General features: G+C 57.7%; 1 protein-coding gene across 9 annotated transcripts in view; it reads left to right on the top strand.

The window, feature by feature from the left end:
- The window catches only part of TNS1 (tensin 1), a 182429-nt gene that overhangs the window by 83936 nt on the left and 76329 nt on the right, over positions 1 to 22164 (top strand). For 6 of the 9 annotated variants that reach the window (XM_076005929.1, XM_076005931.1, XM_076005930.1 and 3 more), the window contains 8 exons: positions 6237 to 6278; positions 7064 to 7114; positions 12963 to 13012; positions 15471 to 15642; positions 18471 to 18521; positions 19916 to 20038; positions 20426 to 20490; positions 22055 to 22138. In XM_076005929.1, coding sequence (XP_075862044.1) covers positions 6237 to 6278; positions 7064 to 7114; positions 12963 to 13012; positions 15471 to 15642; positions 18471 to 18521; positions 19916 to 20038; positions 20426 to 20490; positions 22055 to 22138 — 638 coding nt within the window. Of the gene's footprint in view, positions 1 to 6236; positions 6279 to 7063; positions 7115 to 8007; positions 8171 to 9632; positions 11757 to 12962; positions 13013 to 15470; positions 15643 to 18470; positions 18522 to 19915; positions 20039 to 20425; positions 20491 to 22054; positions 22139 to 22164 lie in introns of those variants that run through there. The other 3 variants (XM_076005935.1, XM_012785190.3, XM_076005932.1) reach the window with 3 other exon arrangements.

Here is a 22164-nt window from a genome sequence, read left to right as displayed (position 1 = left end):
GAGGAGGGCAGGGCGATCCTGATGGGGCTGGAGGGGCTACGCAACCGCTGCTTATGAGAGGGGGCTGGGGGGGCGTGGAGGAAGGCCTCAGGAGCCCAGCCTTCCAGTGCCCTGGCGCAGGGGGGGAGGACAGCCACATCCAGTGGGGGCCACGGCAAGAGGGGGCGTGAAATATTCCAGCCTGGCCCGGGGCCAGGGCTGGTGAATGTGTGCAAGCCGGCCCTGGTGGGGGGTGTCCATGGTTGCCCAGCCTCAGCCAGGATTTGGGTGCTGGGCCCCTGGGGGTGAGTTGGGGGGAGGGGCTGAGGGCAGGAGTGAGCTTGCCAGTCCCCTCCCCTGGGGGGTGCAGGAAAAATCAGACATAACTTTCCACTTAATCACATCGGGCCTGTTCTTTTCCTCTGGTGGCCTCTGCCTGCCTGGGAGAGGATGTGGCCCCGGGAGCAACTGAGCCCATATGCTCGAGGTCCCAGGCTCCCGCTGCTGGCTTCCCCTGCCACGCCCCCTCCTGCCCCACCTGCTCAGCGCCCTCCCTCCAGCCCTGGCCCTGTGCTGCCACTTCCTCAGATGGAGGCTCAAGGTGCAGCTCACAGCCAGCTGGCCGCCCTCCCTGGAAACTAAGGCTCCTCATTTGCCAGGAGGGGTTCGAAGTGCTGCTTCTAGAGCCCTTGTGACAATTAAGCCAGGATGCCTTGGGAGGCGCAGAACATTAAGAAAGGGCCTCTCCGTTGTGTTTGTTATGATCTCTGTTGATACTTGGCCTTCAGGGGGCTGTGGGGATCATTAAAGGAGGCGCTATCACGAGCCATCTCCGCCAGCCACGCTCCCTCTAAGTGCCCCGTAAATGCCATTTCCCTGCCCTTCCCTCCTGCTCTCAGCCCCCTCCCTGCATCTGCGTATGGCCCTATTTTTGGAACAAGTGAGCCTGGAATAACTTTCTCCGGGTCCTGGGTCTGAGGCTCCCAGCTCCCTTTCTGTGGGCAGTGCTGCGGTGACCTCACGGTGCACTGCCATGGCGGTAGATGTGATGTCATGGGGTCTTTTTGGCCTAAAAAACTGCCTGGATTCCAGGCCTCCCAGGGGACTAGAGAGGGGAGAGCTGGGTGGAAGGGGGCAGGGTGTGAGGAATTTCTGGACGGAATGTTCCTCTGGAGGCTGAGGCTGCATTCTGCCCCCCCCCCCAGCCCTGAGCTCAGGCTTGGGCACCCCCCACTACCCTGCCATTTTCTTCCTCCAAACAGCAGCCTACAGAGACATTTTTCCCAGCCCACCCTCCTTGCAGGCCACCAACGTGTCCTACTGCATGAGCCTCTAGGCAGTCATCCCAGCCACCCCTCCCATCCTGGCCCCTCTTTGGGGCCGCACAATGGAGGAGGGTACAGGCTTGTGTAGAGGGGCCATGCTTGTCAGTTTTTGGAAAAAGAAAATTGAGGAAAGGATGTGCAGCTTCCCTGTCCACGCTGGGGCACACAACCCCTCAAATTCAGGCGGTTCTCTCTGTTGTCTGATCTTGGTCTCTCCTGCTGCAGCCCAGTTCCTGCTCTTCCTGTGGGAGTGCGGTGAGGAAGACTCTCCTGAGGCCTGGGGCACAGGGACCGCTATAGATAGCCGTCCCTTGTCAGAAAACTTGCTCCCGACAGGAGGGCAGTTGGTTCGGAGTGACAGGAGCTGATTAAAGGTCATTGCCAGGGAGAGGAGCCATAGCCTGGGGGCTGAGAGGAGCAAGGTTCAGACACCTGCTGACTGCCTGTGTAGCCTTGGGCAAGTCATTTAGTCTCTTGGGCCCTCAGTTTCCTCAACTGTAAAATGGGGTAATGCTCCCCCCAGCGTGGTTATGAGGATTGATGACAGGGAAAGCAAAGAGCCTGATGCTGTGTCCAGGGCCCTGCTAGCACCTAATGAGTAGTTGCTCTTGCACTCACTGTAGGAGGACGTGTCTCCAGGCCAGAGCAGGCACTGGAGTGGGGACAGTGAGGCTCCCGTGGTACAAGATCTGGGGGGGGGGGGCGCGTCGCTCTCGGGATTGTCAGGTGCACTCGCAGGGCCTGAGAGTGATGGCTGCTTACGTTTTGTGCCCAAAGTGCCGCACCCTGGTCCCTGCCTTGCCCCAGACACCCTAGTTTGGGACTCTAGGGCAGAGTGGCCCATGAAGAGCAGGGCTTGGCTCTTAGGAAGTGCTAGGTGGAAACCCTGCCACCTGCTCCCGAGCTGGAGTCTGAGTTGTCCTGCCCGGAGGGAAGGGGGATTCTGGAAGGATTGCAGAGTAGCTGCCCTCACTTTGGAAAGCCTGGGGACCATGCTCCAGGCCGGACGGAGGTGCTGTCCCTGTCTGGGCTCCACCTGCTCCCTCCTGCTGCTGCCAACTGAGGGGAAGGCCGAGAAGAGCCCACAGGAGGCGCCAGCTAACCCTGCCTGCGGGCCGGCTGCGGACCAAGGGCCTGGACAGTGGGCTCTACACACCTGGGAGCCAGCCCTTGTCTTGCCACACACCTTGCCATGAGGGGCTGAGCACGTCCATCAGACCTCTCTGTGCCTCAGTTTCCCACCTGTGAAACAAGTCCCTCAGAGCTGATGTTCTGGGGAATGGTGTGCAAGGATGTTGTGTTTGTGTGAATGTGTGTGTGTGTTGTGCGGGTGGGTGTAGAAAGGTCCTGACCAAACACTAAGCAAAGATGGTGGTCAGGGCTTTGGTTCCAGAGGGTCCCAGGGGTGCTGGCTGCATCATGTTGAGCATGGTGGGGCGTCGGGGAGACAGTGCGAGAGCTTGCTCGGTTACTCACTCGACAGGCATTTTTGGGGGGCCTACAGCGTGCCAGGCACTGTTCTGGGCTCTGAGGGGAAGATGGAACTTACATTTTGGTGGGAGAGACAGACTCAATGAGACAAGCAAGTGAATACATAGTGCGTTGGAGCATGGTGGGTTCTAAGGAGAAAAATAAGCCAGGGAAAGGGTAAAAGTGTGTGTGTGGGGGGGGGGGAGGATTTTGGGGCTGAAAGTACAGTGACAGTCAGGGCTGAGGGGGTCTGTGCCAGCCATCGGAGCTCTGGGGCTGCTGCCTCAGGTGGCCACAGCTCCCGGTGGCCCAGGGGGCTTCTCTATGGCCCCAGCCCAGCTGCCTCAAGGGACCCTGCCCTGATGTTACCAGTCCCTTGCCTTTTTCCTTCCAAGTATGCTGGCAGTGGTTGGGAGGCAGAGCAATAGGACTTCAGTCCCAGGAGAATGGGGGGCGGGGGAGGGCAGCATGCGTGCTGGGCTGTGTTTGCAAACTCCGCAGGATAACTCGGGTGTTTAGGTCAGGAGGGGTTTTGGAAATTTTTAGCTCCTCGGAAAGCATCTCAACCAGTAAGTTGAAGGCGTCTGATTGCTGGCAAGCATTGCCCTGTGGCAGGCCTCCAGCTGGCGCAGGGGAGGGCAGGGGCAAAGGGGATGGTGCTCAGATGATCGCTGGCAGGAAGAGAAAGTTTCTCTTACACTGCTGAGGCCTGTGGTTTCTAATATTGACTCCAGCTCCCTTGTCTGCACCCTGCCAGACCCAGGAGGGGTGGGGCAGGGTGGGCCAGAGGCGGCCCAGGCCTTGGGGACATGTGGGTGCCGCCCCAAGGGTGGAGCCAGTAAATAATAACGATCGCTCATATGCACTGAGAGCTTCCTGTGTACCAGGCACTGTCCTAAGTGCGTTATGTGCTTTATTTCATTTGATCCCCACCAAATAACCCTGTGCAGTCCCGTTGAGGAGCAGCAAGGACAGAGTGACCTGCTCAAGGTTGCACAGTAAGGTAGCAGCCGAGAGTCAGTGTGTGGACCTGCTGCCAAGGCCCGTTCGCTCAGCCCTGTGGCTCTCAGAGTGACCTGGGACCTGCATTACCTGGTAACCTGTAAGAAATGCACATTCTTGGGCCCCACCATAGGGTTCACTGACTTAGAACCTCTGGGGCAGGGCCAGGCACCGGCGTGGCAACAGTCCCCTGGTGGCTCTGATGCCCGAGCAAGCTTGAGACCACCTGGCTTTCTCTTTGCTGAGAGTGGAGGCCTGTTTGGAATCTTTACCTGGAGGAGGTGGAGGGGCTCTTTGGGGGCTGGAGCGAGCTTGGAGCAGGTACTTAGTCTCCAACACATCCATCCCACTCCATTTTGGTCCATTCATGGGAGGTTGGGTGGCCGACAGGTTGATTGTGAAGGCTTTGGGATTGGGAGATCTGGGTTTGCACCTCAGTTCTGCCAGGTAGGTGTTGTGCAGGAAGGCACCTGTGATCTGCTGCCACAGTCCCCTCCTCCCCCCAGGGGACCAGAGCTCTCAGAGGGCAGGCAGTGGGGCCATCCTGCCCAACCCAGGGTCTCCACCTGAGCCTGCCGGAGCCCTGGACAGGAAGAGACAGGCGGGGGATGGAGAGGGGTGGAGAGGGGCAGAGTGGGCTCACACTGCTGTAGAGCCCCCCCCTGCCAGGACGGGACCCTCCCAGCAGAGGGATGGGGGGGCTGGGTGGTTGTTGGAGGCTGAAGGGGGCTCCAAGAGCACAGGGCTCACTCCTCAGCCTGGGGCAGGGACCCCTGGGGATTTCCTGGTGGGCCATTTGCCCTCTGCCCAGTGGTCTGGGGCCTGGGAAGTGGGACTCCTGGAGACGAGTGGGTTAGGGGTCAGGATTGGGGCTGACTGGGGAGGGGGCAGAATGTGGATCTTTACTCCTCCTCCAGAGCCATCCTCGGGCTCCAGGTGGAGAGAGGAAGGTATACAGGGAGGGGGGAGTAGGAGGGGTGGGCCCATGTGCCTCCCCTACCCCCTTCTTTGGACTGGACCCCATCCCCAATCTACCATCCCAGGCTGCCTTGGCCCTGAACTGCTCCGGAAGTTCCATGCCCTGGAGGGAGGTCTGGCCTCAGCCTCCTGTCTTCCAGGCAGTCGGGTAGATGAGTCGGGCGTTTGCGGAGAGAGCACTGCTACCTTCGGCTCAGCCTGCGCTCCTCCTCCCTGTCCATCTTGGCCCACCTCTGCTCCCGGTGCCCAACCTTCCAGAGGTCATGGCGTCCACTCCCCTGTCTTCAGACACAAGCAGCTCATCCCTCAGGCTCGGGGCTGGGGCTGGGGGCAGACGCTGCGTGTTCTGAGACAAGACCCTAAGCCCTGTTTGTGCTCACCTGTGCAAAGGTTTGTTTCACCACCTTTCGTCGTGCTCACGTCCTTCTGCGCCACTCGAGGGCCCTGTGGCCACTTCGCTGAGTTGGAAGCGGAGCCCTGGAGACTGCTCCAGGGGCGGACCTGGGATAGGCAGTTTCTCCTCCTGTTAGGGGCCCGAGGAGCCCACCTTGCGAATACCTTTCCTGGGAAGCGCTTCTGGGGGTCTGGGCAGAGGAAGGACGGCCTCAGGGTGAGGCGCAGGATCCGTCAACAGTGGTTAATTGGTGCCCGCTGCACATAGACCACGGTCCCTGGAGAGGGAGTTTTCCAATGAGTTGATAAAAATGTTGCTTTGAATCTATTTTGGTTGAAGGTGGGACAGAAATCATAAGTAAAACAGTAGTTGGGGAAATAAGGTGTATATTCCCACAATGAGATGACACATACACCAAGGACCAGGTAAGTGGCAAAGACAGTGAAGCTGATTGGAGTTCAGAGAAGGGAGAGAGGTTCATCACTTGGCGGGGTGGTCAGGAAGGGCTTCGTGGAGGAGTAGACCCCTCCATTCAGGAGAAGGGGGGAAGCCATTCTGAAAGCCAGGGCGTGGATGTGGGAATAAGCTAGGAGGGCCTGGGGCCAGGTCTGATGGGGCCTTTGTGCCCTGATGCAGGGTGGCCTAAGGGCGGGCAGCCTGGAAAGCTGCTGGGTGCTAGGCTGCTCACCCCAAGGTGGTTTGGGGTCACTCATTTAACTTCTCCTTATCTGTAAACTGGGCTAAAAGGTTATAATGGTACCGACCTCCCTGGATACTTGTCGTGAACGAACAAGACAGTGTAAGTTGCTCCTTGTCACTTCTGGAGGGGTCTGAGGCTGAGTGAATTAACAAGAGGCACAGTGCCGGGCGCTGAGTGTGGGTCCTTGGGGGAAGCTTGCAGAACTGGATGGTTCTAGTGCTATTAAGATTGTTTTTCATTTTCCAAACTCTGTCGCCCATGAGGAGCCAGCTGGGTTATGTCTGAGTCTCGGGGGCATTCTGCCCATCACGGCCACCAGCCCTGGGGAGAGAGCCAGTCCCGGGGCTGTCTGCCCCGAGGCTCATGCTGTCTCTGCCTTTGTCCACAGCCCATCACCACGGAGACTGTACCAAAGAATGTAGTGGACACGGTGAGTGGTGGCGGGGGGGTGGGGTGGGGGGCGGGGCCGGGAACAGCCTGGGCAAGGAAGGAGGATGGAAAGTGGAGGCTGGATTTGGAGGAAAGTGAGCCTCTGTGGTTGGGGCATCCTTCTGGTAGAATTGGGGACCTTGTGGGGAAGCGGTAGTGCTAGTGACACCAGGCATCTGTCTCTGTGTGTTCAGGGATGGGTCGCTGAGGAGCTAGGCAGGGAGAGAGGAGGAGGCCAGTGGTTCGATGTGGGCTTTTTTATTAAATATGCAGAATGCGGGAAAGCTGGGCAGCTTTTTCCAAATATCTTTCTGACCTGCAGAGAGACGGACAGTTTTCTCAAGGCCGCATGGAAGAGGAGGGGAGTAAAGTGGTGGGTCCTGTAGGGGGGAAACTGAGGTTAGCCGCTGAGAGACGTCTCCTGGCAATGGCCAGCATGAAATCATGGGCTTGTAGTTGGAGGACCTGGGTTAAAATCCTAATTCTTTCTAGGTTCTAACTGTATAACTGTAGGCAAGACATGAGCCTGTCTGAGCCTCAGTTTTCTTATCTGCAAAATGGGAATAATAGTATCTCCCACAGGAATGGTCATGACATGCAAACAAGAGGGCTTGGCTACCTCTGAGGGGCTCTTAGTGGACAAAGAAATGTTAAACAGAAACCAGAGTTCCCTTCTAGGCCTTTCTGCCAACTTCTCCCTGCCCCTACCCCCCTTGACCAACCCGGCAGGTGGGAGGCCTGGGTGTCCTGTGATTATTTTCCTGACTCCCTCTTCTCTGTCCACAGGGAGAAGGAGCCTCTCGGGGTGGAAACACACGGAAAAGCCTGGAGGACGACGTAAGTTGGACGTTGGCGGGAGAAGGATGTGGCTGGCCCCTGGTGGCCAGGGGGAGCGGGTGGGAGGTGGGTTATGTCTCAGACCTGTCCAGTTCTGTGGGGCTCCCTTACCCCTCTCTAGTGGGCTGGGCAGGGTCGCTCGGCATGCGGGGCCGGATTGCAAGCAGGCCGTTGACTTAAGGGCTGGGCCTCGGTCTTGGCTTTGGCCTCCATCTGAGCTGGATCCAGAGCTCCTTCGTCCATGCCTTTGCCGGACCTCCATGCCCCCGGGTGGGGAGGGAGGAGAGAGGGCAGCTAGGAGCAGCTGCAGAAAGGGTAAGGAAGTGGGCGAAACCACAGCGAGAGGGACCAAGGGTGAGCCGGAGAAGGACCCCTGGGCTCTTAGGGGGTCATTAGACCCTGGGGAAGTTGCAGGGTCTGTTTCTCTGGAGACAGGAGTCTTTGGAAATGGCCAATGGCTCTGTGTGGCTTCCATGGCATTGGTTCAGGAAGAAGCTGGGAGGTGGGCTAGCCAGTCCCCCTGGCCTCCTCCTGCCTGCATGTGGGGGCGGCAAATGGGCAACTTCCTTAAATATAAGGACCCCACAGAAGGTTACAGGGGCCTCTGCCAGGACCAGCGTTGAGCGTGCTTATGACTGGGCTCTTCTGCAAACCCCAGGGGCAGACCCCTGGCAAAGCGGCTTCCCCTTCTTCCCTGCTCTCTGCGACAGTGTGCCCTGGGCGGCCCCTCCATCCCCACCCGCCTGGTCCGCAGAGGAACAGGGAGTGGTTTTGGCGGTTGGCACAGGGGTGGGGGGAGCTGTTGAGGGCACGAGGCCCTATCATCTGACAGCTGCCTGACCCACGGCGGGCGGGGAGGGCCCTGGAGGGAGGTGCAGGGGGAGCGGAGGGGCAGCTCCTGCAGGCAGCCTCGCTCCTGTGGTGAGCCCACGGCCACTGTCGCGGCGCCCCGGGCAGCCCTGCACACCAGCCCTGCACAGTGGAGGCGTCCTGAGGGCCCCTCCAGGAGTGGCAGGGAGCATGCCTCTCAAAGTAGCGGGCAAGGCGCTGTTGAAGGTACGCCGGGGTTCCTGCGGGCACAGAGCACTCATGTCGGGGCGGGGGTCCTTGTCCGGGGTTGTGACATTTCTGGGGCTGGGGTACAGGGAAAACTGATTTTTTGCGTGCCTGCTACTGAGGATGAACTAGCTTAGGTCGCTCAAAGCACGTAATATGTGCTCAATAAATGTTAGCTATTCTTATTCCTGCTATTTTGACTAAGGGCCGGGGACTGGGCTGGGCATTTTTAGATCCTCATGGCACTCCTGTATGGCAGATGCTGTGACCCCATTGTATAGATGAGGAAACTGAGGCTTAGAGTTGCAGGATGACTCCAGGAATGCTGCTGCATCCTCTGGACCCGCTGCTTGGATCTGTTATCCAGGACTCCTAACCCTTGGCCGGGGGATAGTGATGGCGTGTGAACCAAGCCTTTCTAGCCAATGGTCTGAGCACACTTAGGAGTCAAGTTTTAGAGCTGCCTCCCCTGCTCCCTGCCTCATGTCCCCAGCCTGGGCCAGAAAGAACCCGTAAACTAGAGCCACAGCAAGAGAGAGTGAAGATAGACACCATGAAGAACTTTTGCCTGTAAGCGTGTGTATGACCTTGGTCGTAGGGAAGAAAGAGGTGGGTGTTTGGTTGTGACTGGAGGCTATTTGGTATTTTTAGAAGAAAGTTTTGGTGATCTGGGCTGAATGTGTCTGGGTGGCGAAGGGGGTGTCTTGTTTGGATATGGAAGGAGGGACGAGATGAGTTTTGGAAAGGTAAGCAGGTGAGCAGGTTCCACAATGGCCTGAGTACGGCAAAGGAAGGCTCCCGTCACCGGCCTCAGGTTGGGTGAGCCGGGTCACTGAGTCAGTCCCCTGCCCAGCCACTGGGCTGTTCTGCAGGCAACCCTAGTGAGGAGGACTTGTTTTCCAAGCAGCAGGGCTGCAGCCCTGGGCCTGCCGCTGCGGTAATGTGCCTGTTTGTCGAGCTGCTTTCCTGCCTCTGGCCCGCAGCCCAGGACTCACAGGCAGGAATGGCTGTTTTCCTTTGACAGGGTTGGCGTGTGGTGGAGTTTGTGCATGGTGTGCTGTGTCGCACTTTGTTTTGGAAAAATCCAGGCCGGTGGGCAGGAAGGAGAGAGGAAGGGGTGTGGCTGGAGGGGTTGGGATGGGGGGGGGGAGGTTGGCCGCAGCCCCCAGAGGAGATGTAGGAATGGGGCTGGGCCCCTGACGTAGGTTGGTCACCGGTCTCGGCTGCCTGACACGGCCCCTGGTGTTCTCTTACAGACCCTCCTCCCCACTGTGCCCCCCTGGGGACTTGGCCTCAGGAAACAGCTTTTCTTTTGGTCCAGAGCTGTTGTGTTTGGTCTGTGGACCTTAAAGGAAGGCAGGACTCTTCCCACAGAGGCTCGGCTCCAAACCAGCCGCACCCAAGGCCCGGCGGGGGTGGGGGTGGGGCGGGGCGCGAGGTGGCTGCTCCTTGTGGCATGGCGGTGAGGAAGGTGGCAAGTAACGGGACCTAGGGTCATAGACCCTGAGCCACCCAGGGATGTGTGAGTGATGATCCGTTCCTGCCTGCAGTGAGGACCAAGGCAAAAAGAGTTGGCTGAATCTGCAGCAGGAAGGATAAGGGCTAGATACCAGGAGGAACTTCCTGACAGTGAGAAAGTGAGACACTGTTTTTGGGGAGGCTGTGGACTCTCATTTCATGGTGTTCTTTCAGCAAAGGAGAGACTATGTTTTAGAGGTGAGGATAGGAGAGGGTTCGGTTTGATGTCTAGAGTGCTGAATTAAAAGTTCTATTACTGATCTTTCTTGGGAGGAGCTAGGAGGAAGTTCAAAGCCATGTTTCCTCTTGAATTCCCCAGAGAGGAAAAGAGTGGGATTAAGGCAGAGAGCTTATTTTTCTTTTTAAAATAAAGTTTGTAAAGTCTTGTAGTAGTTCTCACTAGGGGCTGTAAGTGGATTACGTAGGAAACCATTGAGCACTGTGCTCTATCCATTTTACAGATGGGTAAATGAGACTGAGCCTCTACTCCTCACAGGGCCTGTTGATGAGTATCATTGCCCATACAGTATAAGCTCTGTGAGGTTAGGGACTTCACCTCCTTGGTCCCCTGGTGCCTAGAACGTGACCAGGCACACAGCCGGCGGCACTTGGTGGATATTTGCCAAATGAGGGAATGAGCACAAAGACTGGAGGTCCAGGAATGACCAGATGCCTTGCCTCACTCCCACCCTCTTGTAAAAAGCCTGCGTGATTGGGCATGCTTCAAAAGGCGCCCGTCTCTAGCCTCGTGTGTGAGGTCACCTGTGTTTTTTGGAGCATGCGAGCTGTTTGCTCACATGCCACCCCTGCTCTAGCCCATTGGCTGTTCCCCGAGTTCTCCCCGTGGGCCTGTGTGCACCAACACTCAGCCGTGTCACCGTGCATGTCTGCTCTCTGCCAGCAAGGGTCACATGCCCCCAGACTGCAGAAAACAGGAAGCCCCGTCAGTTCGAGGGCAGCCCAGTGATTCATCAGGGGCTGACAGTCCAGCTGCTCGTCCCCCAGCCTCTGCAGTGGGGTCACTGTCCCGGGCAGCTTCCTCCCCCTGCCTCCCCTCCCTGGGCCCGCCCGGTGGAGCAGAGTGGGCTTGGACTTTGCCTTATCACCTCTGGAGGCAGCTTGGCCAGACTCTGTTTGGGCCAAGTTTTTATTTATCTTCCTCGGCTTTTTTGGGGTGGGGAGGCTGAGGAATGCGGAGTGTTGTAACGTTTGGAACAGGGCGGGGGAGAAACGGGAGCCAGGTCTCCTGTCCTGCTTGCCCTTCTTACCCCTGCACCCTCGCAGGCTCCCAGCTCCCCTCGCCCAGTTCCCTTGCGGAGCCCAGCCCGTCTCAATGTGTCCCATTGTCTCCCTCCAGCCCCCCGGGGTCTGGTCCCGTGCTCTGGCCACACCTCGCCTTGGCTATGCTTGTGGCTTCCAGTTGTTCTAAGCAGCTGTGGTGGCTTCCTCCAAAAGTGGCTGTGGATCAGCAACAGATGCAACCCCAGGGGCTATTTATAGCAGGGTGGCCCTGGGCCTGGAGCAGGGCCCTGGGCCTGGGGAGAGTCAGGGACTCCTCATCAGGGACCAGTGCGATGGAGATGGATGAAGTGTTGGGTTTCTGCGTTCCTCTGGGTCGGTAGTTTTGGAACGGCCTGGTTTTGGGCTTGAAAACAAACACAACCACCCCTTGGCCTCCCCCTATCCCGCCCCCCCTGACTCATGCAAACCCAAGTCCTGGGGCCAGAAGAGCTGTGGAGACCGAGAAACTTCCCGCCCCAACAGCCCCACTTGGCTCTTTCCTCTCTCCACTGACGCCGCCGCTGTGCTGGTCAGAGCGCGGGGCCGCGGAGACAGAGAGCACCGCAGCGCCTTCTCCTGGGTGGCTGGATGGAGCGTCCTCCTAGGGGAGCTGCCCTAACTTGGGGCTCCGCTGAGAGCCGAGCCTCAGAGCCCACCCGCCCTGCCTCATAGGTGCTGCCAGCCCAGGAAAGGCTTAAGGGGGGGAATCTTCTTCTTGGGGCTCCAGTGGTCAAGCCCCAGGTGAAGGTGTGAACCCTGCCTGGCATCAACTTCCCAGGGACCAGCGGTGAGTTACTCCATGCCTCAGTTTCTCCCCACTTTGGCAGATTGTGGCCCTGTCTCTTCCAAGAAGCAGCTGCAACTTGATGGCTGGGAAACGCTGGGTTCTGGGAGGCACATAGGTGTTTGCAAGGTGGGGATGGGTTCAGAGGCTCAGGCTGGGCCTGGGAATCTAGAAGCTGGGTGTCCTGATTCTGCCTCCTGTGAGGTGACTGGAAGGATAGGGCGGCTGCTGGTGGTAGAACAGATGCAGGGTTTTGATTTTCCATAGAGGTGAGTGTTTGGTTGTAACTGCCCTCTAAGTAACTACCCTTTTAATTGTACTTGATACCATAGCACCAAGAAACAATAGCTGTCATTTATTGAATGCCAGGTATATGCAAAGTGCCTTATATGCATAATTCCTTTGCATCCTGACTGCAAGCCTCTGAGGGTTGTCCTATTTTACATGTGACAGTATAAGAGGCTCAGAGGGCTTAAGTGACTGGCAGTTTTGCCCAGCGGGATGCTGGAATCCAGACTCTGGGGTCTGTGGGGTTCTGATCCTGTGTTTTCACCGCTGGATCATCCTGCTGCCCTGGGATGTTCTGGGCACCAGCTTGAGTCCATCTGCCTGTTTGTACAGGTCGACAGCTGTGGACGTGGAGTGGGCGAGACGGGGTCACGGACAGTGGCAGCGGGTCCCAGGAGCGTGGCTCACTGCCTTAGACCTCGTTTCGCTTCCTGCATGACACATCCAGCTGTTCCCATCTCAAAACCTGATTGAAGACTCCATGTTGCTGCTTTCACAGTGGGATGTGGGGTTGTAGTGGTCGGGGAAGACAGCTTCAGGGCTGGACTGAGGGTCACTGTCACTCTCATCTGCCAGTTCTTTCATGGTTGTAGTGTGTATCCTCCACTTGGGGTTACTGTTGCGACAGCCAGTGAATCCGGGTGACATGCGTTTTCATCGGTTCAGTAACCGCTGAGTGTGTTCTCAGTGCAGAGGGCACCACCAGGTGGGGCGCACGCCTCAGCATTTGGGATTTCTTCCCTCGTCGCTCTGGGGCAGGCAGGCATGCTCACGTGGAATTGGGGTTGTTGCTTTGGCTTCGGGTGGTTGCAGGGCAGGGCGAGTCATGTTTGGCCATGGCCTTCGCTGCTCCCGGGGACAGCTCCCTGCCGCTGCCCTGCCTGCCTCTGTGTAACGCTGCTTCTCCTCTCTGTCTCCCAGGGCTCCACCAGGGTCATCCCGAGCGTCCAGCCCCATCCCCTGCCCATCAGGTAGGCCTGGCCCACGCGGCAGGAGTGGGGGTGCAGGTGGTGGGGCCACTGTGGGTGTTACTGTCAAGTCTTGCCTCTGGGTCCCCCATGAAGCCACGGGCAGGGAGTGTGGGCAAATGTGAGGCTGCAGGAGAGGATGCAGGGGTGCACTTGACAATGGTCACGCTTTGAGCTCCAAGCCAGGCCTTGTGCTGGACTCTTTCTCTGTGTGAGCTCTTCTGGTTCTTGCAACAGCTCTGCAAGGTAAGGGTCTTATTCCCATTTGGCAGATGAAGAAACTGAGTTTCAGAGAAACGAGGTGACTTGTTAAAGATCACACAACCACAAAGAGGCAGTGCTTGCATTTGCATTCAGAACTGGTGGGCACCAGGCCTGCTCTGGGTCTCATTCCTCTCTGCAGACGGGGTTTTCTGATGATGCAGAGGAAGTTCTCTAGCTAGCTGGCTGGTGGGCAGGGGGTAGGGTGCACAGGGGACTTTGTGCCTTGCCCACCCAGGGTCTGTTGGCTCCCTCCCTCTCTGCCTCCCCTTCAGCCACTGAGGCTCCTGAGTCCAGCAGGAATGCCAGCCCTGGGATGCAGCTGAGGTCCCTGGCAGTTGTGGCCCAGCTGCCAGCTGCCCACGGATTGGAGGTGGCTCTCAGAGGACCTTCTCCTTCCCCTTCCCCACAGCTGAGAATAGCCTTGGTGTGGGTGGGAGCATAGCGCGATGCTGAGGCTGTCCAGCTGGGGGCCTGGTTCTGCCTTTGCATCCTTCCCGGAACCAGCCTGAGGACAGGGGCAGGCCAGGGCCCAGGATGGGCCACGTCTGACTCAAGGCCCTCACCACGTCCCTTCTCACTCCCGTGAGAGGCTGGAAGCATGGGAGCCCGGCTTGAAAATTTTTCTGGAACCATGGGAGCTCAGCTTGCAAGTATTTCTGACATTCTGGCTCTTTTTTGGAGCCAGGACAAAGAGGGACTTTGGAGAGGGGGAAGAGGGGCTGCTCCAAGTTAGCTGAGGTCCTCTCATGTCTGTTTTCTTGGGGCACATGTGTGTGGCTTCTTGTCCCAGGCTGAGCATCACCTGCAGAACTGTCCTTGGGCAGGCGGTGGCCCGAGGTAGGAGCCACACCCCAATGGCTGCAGCGAGAAGCTTACCATAGGGACGAGGGACTCAGAGTCAAACTCAGACCAGACTCCCTACCCCTAGCCCTGGTTCCCTCTCCTGCTCAGGCCCCTGTCCTCCCACCAGAGGCTGTATGTCACACTCGGCCATGCCCCCAAGCCCCCACGCCCCAAACCCCTATACAAGCTGGGCTAGGATTTAACCCTGATGGAGGTCTGGATTCTTCTAGGCTCCTTGGTGTCCTGGGGCTGGTACTCTAGTGCCTGAGAACTCCACCCCCTATCACTTTTAGATACCTTGGCAGTGTCCCCCCTCCTGTTCCCCTGCAATGTCAACCTTATCCTCCACAGGGAAGGGTTAGCAAAATGAATGTGAGGTTGCCCGCCGTGGTAGAGAGGGAAGGAGACACTGGGAGGTTGGTGAAGGGGTGAGAAGGGTGGGGGTGGGGAGGGTAGATGTGCTTCCAGGAGTGGCACGTGGGCTTCCCCACTGCATGTCCTGGACCCTTCCTGGGAGGAAAAGTCTGGAGAGATGTAAAGATGTGAGCCCCTCCCTCCCCTCCCCCAGTGCCCAGTAGAGGGCGAGCTGCCCAGTCCAGGGCTCCCGTCTCTCCCAGGAACAGAGATGGTGCTGGGGCCGCCTGCCACCCCGGCGGCAGAGACTCGGTGCCCTCGAGTTCCCTGAGCCCTTAGAAATCGGGAGGTGGTTGCCAGCAAGCAGTTCTGGCAGGCAGTGTGAGCAGCCAGACGTGGGGAGACAGCCAGGGAACAAAGGGCAGGAGGCTGCCTGCCTTGGGAGGGCTGGAATGCGTGCTGTGGTCTGGCTTACCTGGAACCCAGGTGAGCATGTCACCTGAGCTGCCCCCTTCCCCTGAGGGGCCTCTGGCCCACTGCACAGAGAGCCAGGGGAGGGCAGTGGAAGGCTCGGCTACCGGGTGCTGGAGAGCACCCAGGCTGGCTCTCCTTCCTCTTCCGGATCATTCCGGGGTCCTTCGGGAGACTTCTGCCTGGCCGGGCGGCTGCAGGGGCTGGGAGGCAGGGCTGGGCTCCTGGGTTCCTGGCCAGTCTGGCCCTGGCTCTGAGCGCTGGAGTCACAAAGGACTGACAGGAGCTCAGCGTTGATGTTGTCACGGTTTGGTTCTGAAACGGTCTGAGGTCCTTGCTGGCTCCTGCCCAGCTGGTTCTCTCTGGCGCTCCCGGGCCGGCAGCGCTGGCCTTGCCAGGGGAAGCCTCTGGCCTTGGCCCCGGACCACACATGGGCTCACGCATGGTGTGTAGGGCATGCAGATGTCTGGGGCGCGCCCTGGGGTGCTGGATTCTGATCTGGCCCCTCCACTGCCTGCTGTCTCCCTAGAAACATGAGTGTGAGCCGGACCATGGAGGACAGCTGTGAGCTGGACCTGGTGTATGTCACAGAGCGGATCATCGCCGTCTCCTTCCCCAGCACGGCCAACGAGGAGAACTTCCGCAGCAACCTCCGCGAGGTGGCCCAGATGCTCAAGTCCAAACATGGAGGCAACTACCTGGTGAGGATGGGGCCTCTCGCCCACTCGTGCAGCACCCCCGTCCCTCCCTCTGCTCATCTGCTCACCCCCCTTCACTGCAGGCGTCCCCATCACCCGCCTCTGCACCAGCTCATCCTCGTCCCTGAGCTCACCTGCCCTTCACCCTGCCCGTCCCTCATGGCTAAGTCTTCACTCACTCTCCAGCCCAGCTCTTTTCCAGAGTGTGTCTCAGCTGGAATGCTGGAACCGCGTGTGCGCATGTGCGTGTGTGCGTGTGTGATCGTGTGTGTGTGTTGACCAAGAGAAGAGAGTAACAACAGAAGTCCAGGTTACGGAGCACTTGCTATGAGACAGGCGTTGTTCTAACTGCTTTCTGTGTACTTAACCTTCACTGCAGCCCTAAATGCAGGTCTTGCTAGAGCACAGAGGTGTGGGGCTATTTGCCTAAGGTCACAGGGTCAGGAAGTGGCCAAGCTGGCTCAGTGTCGGTGCCTTTGAGGCATCTGAGGGCAGGGTTGTGGCAACATGCATCTTAAGGGACCTTATGTTGCTGGCACCTTGCTGGGCCCGGCCCAGAGGAGTCACCTAACACCTGTGGGAGAGGAGCCTTGGAGGTCTCCTCTAATGTAGAAAGGCTGACCTGCCCTTGGCCCCAGAGAAGGGCCCAGGTACACTTTTCAGGGAGGCACAGGTGGATTGGAACCACAGACTAGATCTGTGCAAGCTCAAGCGGCTGCCCCCAGGGCGTCTGAGTTGGGAGGGAGGGGCTGCGTTAGGTCCTCGGGGCTGCTGCACCAATCACAGTCAGCCTCAATATCCGCGGGTTTCACATCCCCGGCTTCACTCAACCACGGGTTGAAAATATTCAGGAAAAGAAACAATAAACAATAATATTAATATACTCAATGTGGTACAATTATTTACATAGCATTTACATTGTATTAGGTGCTATAAGTAACCAAGACATGATTTAAAGCAGGGGTCCTCAAACTTTTTAAACAGGGGGCCAGTTCACTGTCCCTCGGACCGTTGGAGAGTGCGCACTGTGGGCCCGGGAGGAGTCTGCTGCTAAGCAGGACGGGGCGGCAAAAACACCCAGAGGGCCAGATAAATGTGCTAGGCAGCCCACATGTGGCCCGCGGGCTGTAGTTTGAAGACGCCTGATTTAAAGTATATAGGAGGGTGTGCCTAGGTTAAATGCAAAAATGATGTGCCATTTTATATAAGGGACTTGAGCGTCCATGGATTTCAGTAACCTTTGGGGGTCCTGTAACCAAATGCCTCAGCATAGATACTGAGGGACAACTGTACCTCAAACCTGATGGCCCAAAATGACAGAAATGCATTCTCTCCCAGTTCTGGATGCTAGAGTCTGACCGCGAGGTGTTGGCAGGGCCATGTTCCCTCTGAGTCCTGCAGGGGAGAACCTTGCTTGCCTGGTGCTAGAGTTTGGTGGCTCCTGGAGTACTTGGAGCTCCTTGGCTGTGGCTGCATCACTCCAGTCTCTGCCTGCTGCGCCTCCACTGGCCTTCTTCCCTGGGTCTAGTCCGCTCCTGTCTTAGAAGGACATCAGTCATTGGGTTTACGGCCCATCCAGGATCCAGGTTGAGATCCTTAACCACTTACGTTGGCAAAGTTACTATTTCCAATTAAGGTCACATTCTGAAGCTCCGGGTGGACATGAATTTGGGGGAATACTCTTCAACCACCATCTGATCTCTCTGCTGTGTTGGGGCATGGTTAAGACCTGGCTTTAAATATCAGAAAGTCCTGGGCTCAAATTCTGGCTCTGCTCTTACTAACTCCGTGATCCTGGCCTTTTAGCCTCACTAAACCTTAGGTTCCCCATCTGTAAAATGGGCCTAGTAACACTATCTACCTCTTATGGTTGTCGAGAGAATTAAACCAGCTGTTAGATGCAAAGTCCTTAGCACGGGGCTGGCAGGTGGAGGACATTCACGGAGTGGCAGCCATTGTTAATATAATTGAGAGTGGTTTTTTATAGGGTGAAAGAGTGGACTAGAAGGCGCCATGAGCCTTCCTGATTTCAGGAGTCTGGGATTCTGGGGGGTCTCTGTGCTCTGTCACCTGTCTTTCCATCCTGCCCATTCTAGCCTGGGTTGTCCTCTTTTCTCCCGGGAGACAGTGTGGTGCTCTGTGAGTTTCCCAGGCGGAGGCGCGGAGGTGGGGAGTTCCGCACGCCCCTTCGGAGGCTGAGACAGGAATCCTGGAGAGGGGGGAGTCCATGGTGTGTAATGAGGCATTGCAGGGCATGAGCTGGGAGAAGCATGTCCGGGGTCTGAGCTGGCCACCCAGGATGGCTGGCACCCTCTGACGGGAGGTGTCCCATGGGGTTGTATCTTCATGGGATGAGATTCTAATGTCAACACCAGAAACCTGGTGGAAACCAGAGGTAGCCAACTACGTATCATTTCGCGCCGCTGGATTTTCCCTTGGTGTGTTCAGAGGCACGAGGGACCTGAGACTGGTTCCGTCCCCTCTGCCAGGACATCAGGACATCCACTCACGGAGGGGAGCGGCTGAGTGTCTGCGTGCCTCGCTCGCCCTCTCCTCCCCGAGAAGCTGCGGTTGGGTTCCTGTTGGTCTAGCGTGTTTGATGGGGCCCCACTGGGTGCAGTTTCTGTCGGGGAGAGAGCGAGAGAGAGCAAGGAGGTGCAGGGAGCTCGCGGCTGGCCTGGGGCAGGCCCTTGGCTCTGCCCGGCTGTGTGGTGGCTCTTTAGAGGAAGCCGGAGAGGACACCGCCGTCCCCACTGTGGCCATGGCGCTCTCTCCCCTCCCAGCCCTCCTCACCCCCGCCTCCTCATGGTCTCTTCCTTCTCTCCTTCTAGCTGTTCAACCTCTCGGAGCGGAGACCTGACATCACAAAGCTGCACGCCAAGGTGAGCCATGGCTGTTTCGGGGTCGGGGCTTCTCCCTGCCTGGCAGAGAATGAGAACAGACAGGCTCCCTTCCCCGCGGGTCTCATGTCAGAATCTCTGGAGAAAGTGCTGTGGTGGTTTGAAAAGCCTATTCGAAGTTTCGAGTGCCATCTTGTTATTTGGAAAATGGAAAATAATACATTTGTTGTTTCCATAATGCAAATTACAGAAAGCAAAGCTTGAGACGGTGATTTTTGACCTGGGGCTGCCCTCCCTGGGGAGCACGGGGGCTCCCTGGGGTGGGGCGGGAGTTGTGGGGTTTTAAGTTTGGGGATTTAAAACACTTGGGATCATTGCCTGAGACGTTCCTGCCGCCGGTGTTTCCCGCTTGCTCCGTGGGCTGTGTGTGGGGCTTGGCCGTGGGCGCCTGCTCCTGGCCCCTGATTCTGGTGTCCGTCGCTGTGTGACCCTGGTCAGGTGACAGACTTCCCTGGGCCTCAGTGTGTGCCCTGAAAGTGAACCGGCTGGATCAGGTGGGCTCTGTGGGCCTTTTCAAGGGGAAGTTCTCTTTTATTCCAAAGTTCTGTGAGCTTGGAAAGGTTTTGAGGAGCCTGAGGACCACTATTCAGATCTGCCCTCGGTGCCCCTCAGACTGTGCTTGCGGCCTGAGCCTCGGACGGTTTGCACATCAGGCCTGGAAAAGGGCCGCGGACATGGAGACGCCCCTGCGTCTCGGGCCTGGCCGTGGGAGGGGAGCTTGAGGCTGGTGCTCAGGGCCCTCAGTACATTGCTTGTTTGTTTTTTGAGACAGGATCTCTCTCTGTTACCCAGGCTAGAGTGCAGTGGCACATTCATAGCTCACAGCAACCTCAAACTCCTGGGCTCGAGCGAGCCTCACTCCTCAGCCTCTCGAGTAGCTGAGACTATAGGCATGCGCCACCACATCTGGCAATTTTTTTCTATTTTTAGTATAGATGGGGTCTTGCTCTTGCTCAGGCTGGTCTTGAACTCCTGACCTCAAGCAATCCTCCCAACTCGGCCTCCCGGAGTGCTAGGATTATAGGCATGAGCACCTGGTCCTCAGCATGTTTTGAGATCAGAGTTATGTGCTAGGGACTGTGGAGTCATCAGGTCCAGGCCTCTGTTACACACATGTGAGGAAACTGAGGCTGGGAGAGGGGACATGACCTGCCTGAGACTCCCGCAGGGTCTCCAGGCTTGAGCCAATGGCCTTTGCCCTCTTAAAGCCTGCTTCCCAGCTGGCTGATGGACAGGGAGGACCCCAGGCCCAGAAGGAACGAGTAGCTAGTGGCTGCTACCTGCCCAGGTATAAGCACGCAGCGTGCACTCCTCCCGCTGGCTTGCTGGGCTCTCCAGGGCTTCTGCCCTCCTCTCACTCACGGCTTGGGCTGCAGGTACTGGAGTTTGGCTGGCCCGACCTACACACCCCCGCCCTGGAGAAGATCTGCAGCATTTGCAAGGCCATGGACACGTGGCTCAACGCAGACCCCCACAATGTCGTCGTTTTGCACAATAAGGTCAGAGCAGGGGGCTCTGGGGTGTGTGTTTGTGCATGTGTGTGCATGCAGTGCACATGCCTGGGTGTGTCCTTAAATGAGTGTGTGCACCTGCCTGTACCTTTCGATTGTGTGAGCATGCAAGTCTATCTGTGTGCATTCTCCTTTCCAGGGGCTTACAGTTCTGTCCCTGAGGGACCCCCAACATGTGAGGGGCGGGGATCAGCTTGTGTCCCCAGCTGTGGATGACACTCAGCCCCTACCTCCCTTTTCCTCCTTCTGTCCTCCCTTAAAGCCACAGCCCTGTCTCCAGCTCCTGTCCCCTTTCCTCCAGGGCTTCTGGGTGGGCTCTGGGGCAGCAGAGCTGGCCTTAGCAATGAAGGCTTTTGTGTTTTGGGGCTCTTTCAGGGAAACCGAGGCAGGATAGGAGTAGTCATTGCGGCTTATATGCACTACAGCAACATTTCTGCCAGGTAAGAGGGGCCCGAGCCTCCCATCTTCTGAACAGTGTGACCCTCCCCCTCTTATCTCCCTTCCCTGGGGTGGGCAGGTAGGGACAGAGGAGATGAGAGTGATGAGGACGGGTGCAGGAGCCCCCAGAAGGGGAAAGGTGCCTGTCCACAACTACAATGCAGGACCCTGAGGACAGAGGGCAGGAGAGAGGAGAGCCTCTGTCTGGCGTCCTGCTGGGGCACTTGGCAGGCAGACCCAGTACCCCATGCAGCCAGCTTCCTGGGGCCACTTTTCCTTGCCAAACTTCCTTCTATTTGGCAAATCCCTGGGAGAGCATGGAAGGAATCAGAAAGAAACACTGGATCGGATCTGAGTTGGTGGAACCATCTGGAAGTTATCTTATCCATCCCCTTGCCTCCGGCCAGCAGAGCCCTCTTCCCACCTAGGTATTTGGAGCGAGAATAAGGAGCCACCGGTGTGAGAATCCCATTCTGACCCCGTTCTGCAGGGAGGCAGAGGGACTCATTCGTTCTTTGTTTAGTCACTCGGCAGTGATTACTGCACGGCCACCGTGCCAGGCACTGCTCTGGGTGCTGGGACACACAGAGGGCAAGGCCAGGCTGTGCCCCATGGACGTTAGATAAGTGAATGGACACGTCAGTGGCAGCAGGTGATAATTACTGTGACAGGATAAGGGACTAGAGAAAGGCAGTGGCAGGGGGTTGCACGGTTGGGAGCCCCTTGGCCAGGCGACCTGGAGCAGAGACCTGACTCTGGGGTGGGAAGGGCGAGGTCATGGGAGGTCTAGGGGTCCAGCCTGGTGGGCTGAGTGAAGCGGAAGGTTGACGTGAGGGGCTGGCGTGTGTGGAGCTGAGCGGGAGAGGGGAGAGGGGAGAGGAGGAGGGGGCGGCTGGCAGGCGTCGGGGCCGTGCCGCCTCATGGGCCTTGCTGAGGAGTTTGTAATTTACTATAAGAGCCTGGGGAGTCGCTGGAGGACCAAGAGCGGAGGAGCTGCGTGATCTGTCTTTGTATTTCAAAATGATCGCTCTGCGCTCTGTGAAGACGGGTAGGATATTCTGTGGAGGGCTTGCTAGTAGGACAGTAGTTTTGGGACTTTGAGCAACTCAGCCGACCTTCATCTTTGCTTAACGGTGAGCACTTCCTGCGCTCCGCTGTGTGCCCGCGGTGCCAGGCTCTTTGCAGATGCCACCTCACTTAGTCTCTGTCATAACCTCTGAGGAAGGTACAGTTGTCACCCTCATTTGACAGGTGAGGAAATGAGGCTCTGAAAGATTAAGGAACATGCCCGAGGCACAGGGCTATTAAGTGGCAGCCCTGGGGTGGCCCCCAGGCTGTCTGGCTCTAAAGCCTCCCCATGTAAGTGCTGCACCACCAGGATAGAGAGGTGCTGGAGCACACTTTTCCTGAAGCTTCTCAGCACAGGATGACTGGGGGAAGAGGCTTGTCCTCCCACCAGGACAAGGGCAGGCTGGAGGGCTCTGCAGGTCTGGGGGAGCAGGCGCAGGAGGACAAGGGGCCCTTGGACATGGGAGTTGGCTCCTCTGACCACCTGTCTCCCCACAGTGCGGATCAGGCTCTGGACCGGTTTGCAATGAAGCGATTCTACGAGGATAAGATTGTGCCCATTGGCCAGCCATCCCAAAGAAGGTGGGTCTCTGGGGCTCGTGGCCCAG

Source organism: Microcebus murinus, chromosome 8 (genome assembly GCF_040939455.1).
Source record: "Microcebus murinus isolate Inina chromosome 8, M.murinus_Inina_mat1.0, whole genome shotgun sequence".
Taxonomy (NCBI): Eukaryota; Metazoa; Chordata; class Mammalia; order Primates; family Cheirogaleidae; genus Microcebus; species Microcebus murinus.
The sequence above is the reverse complement of the archived record's forward strand: the minus strand, read 5'-3'. Positions and strand labels throughout refer to the sequence as shown.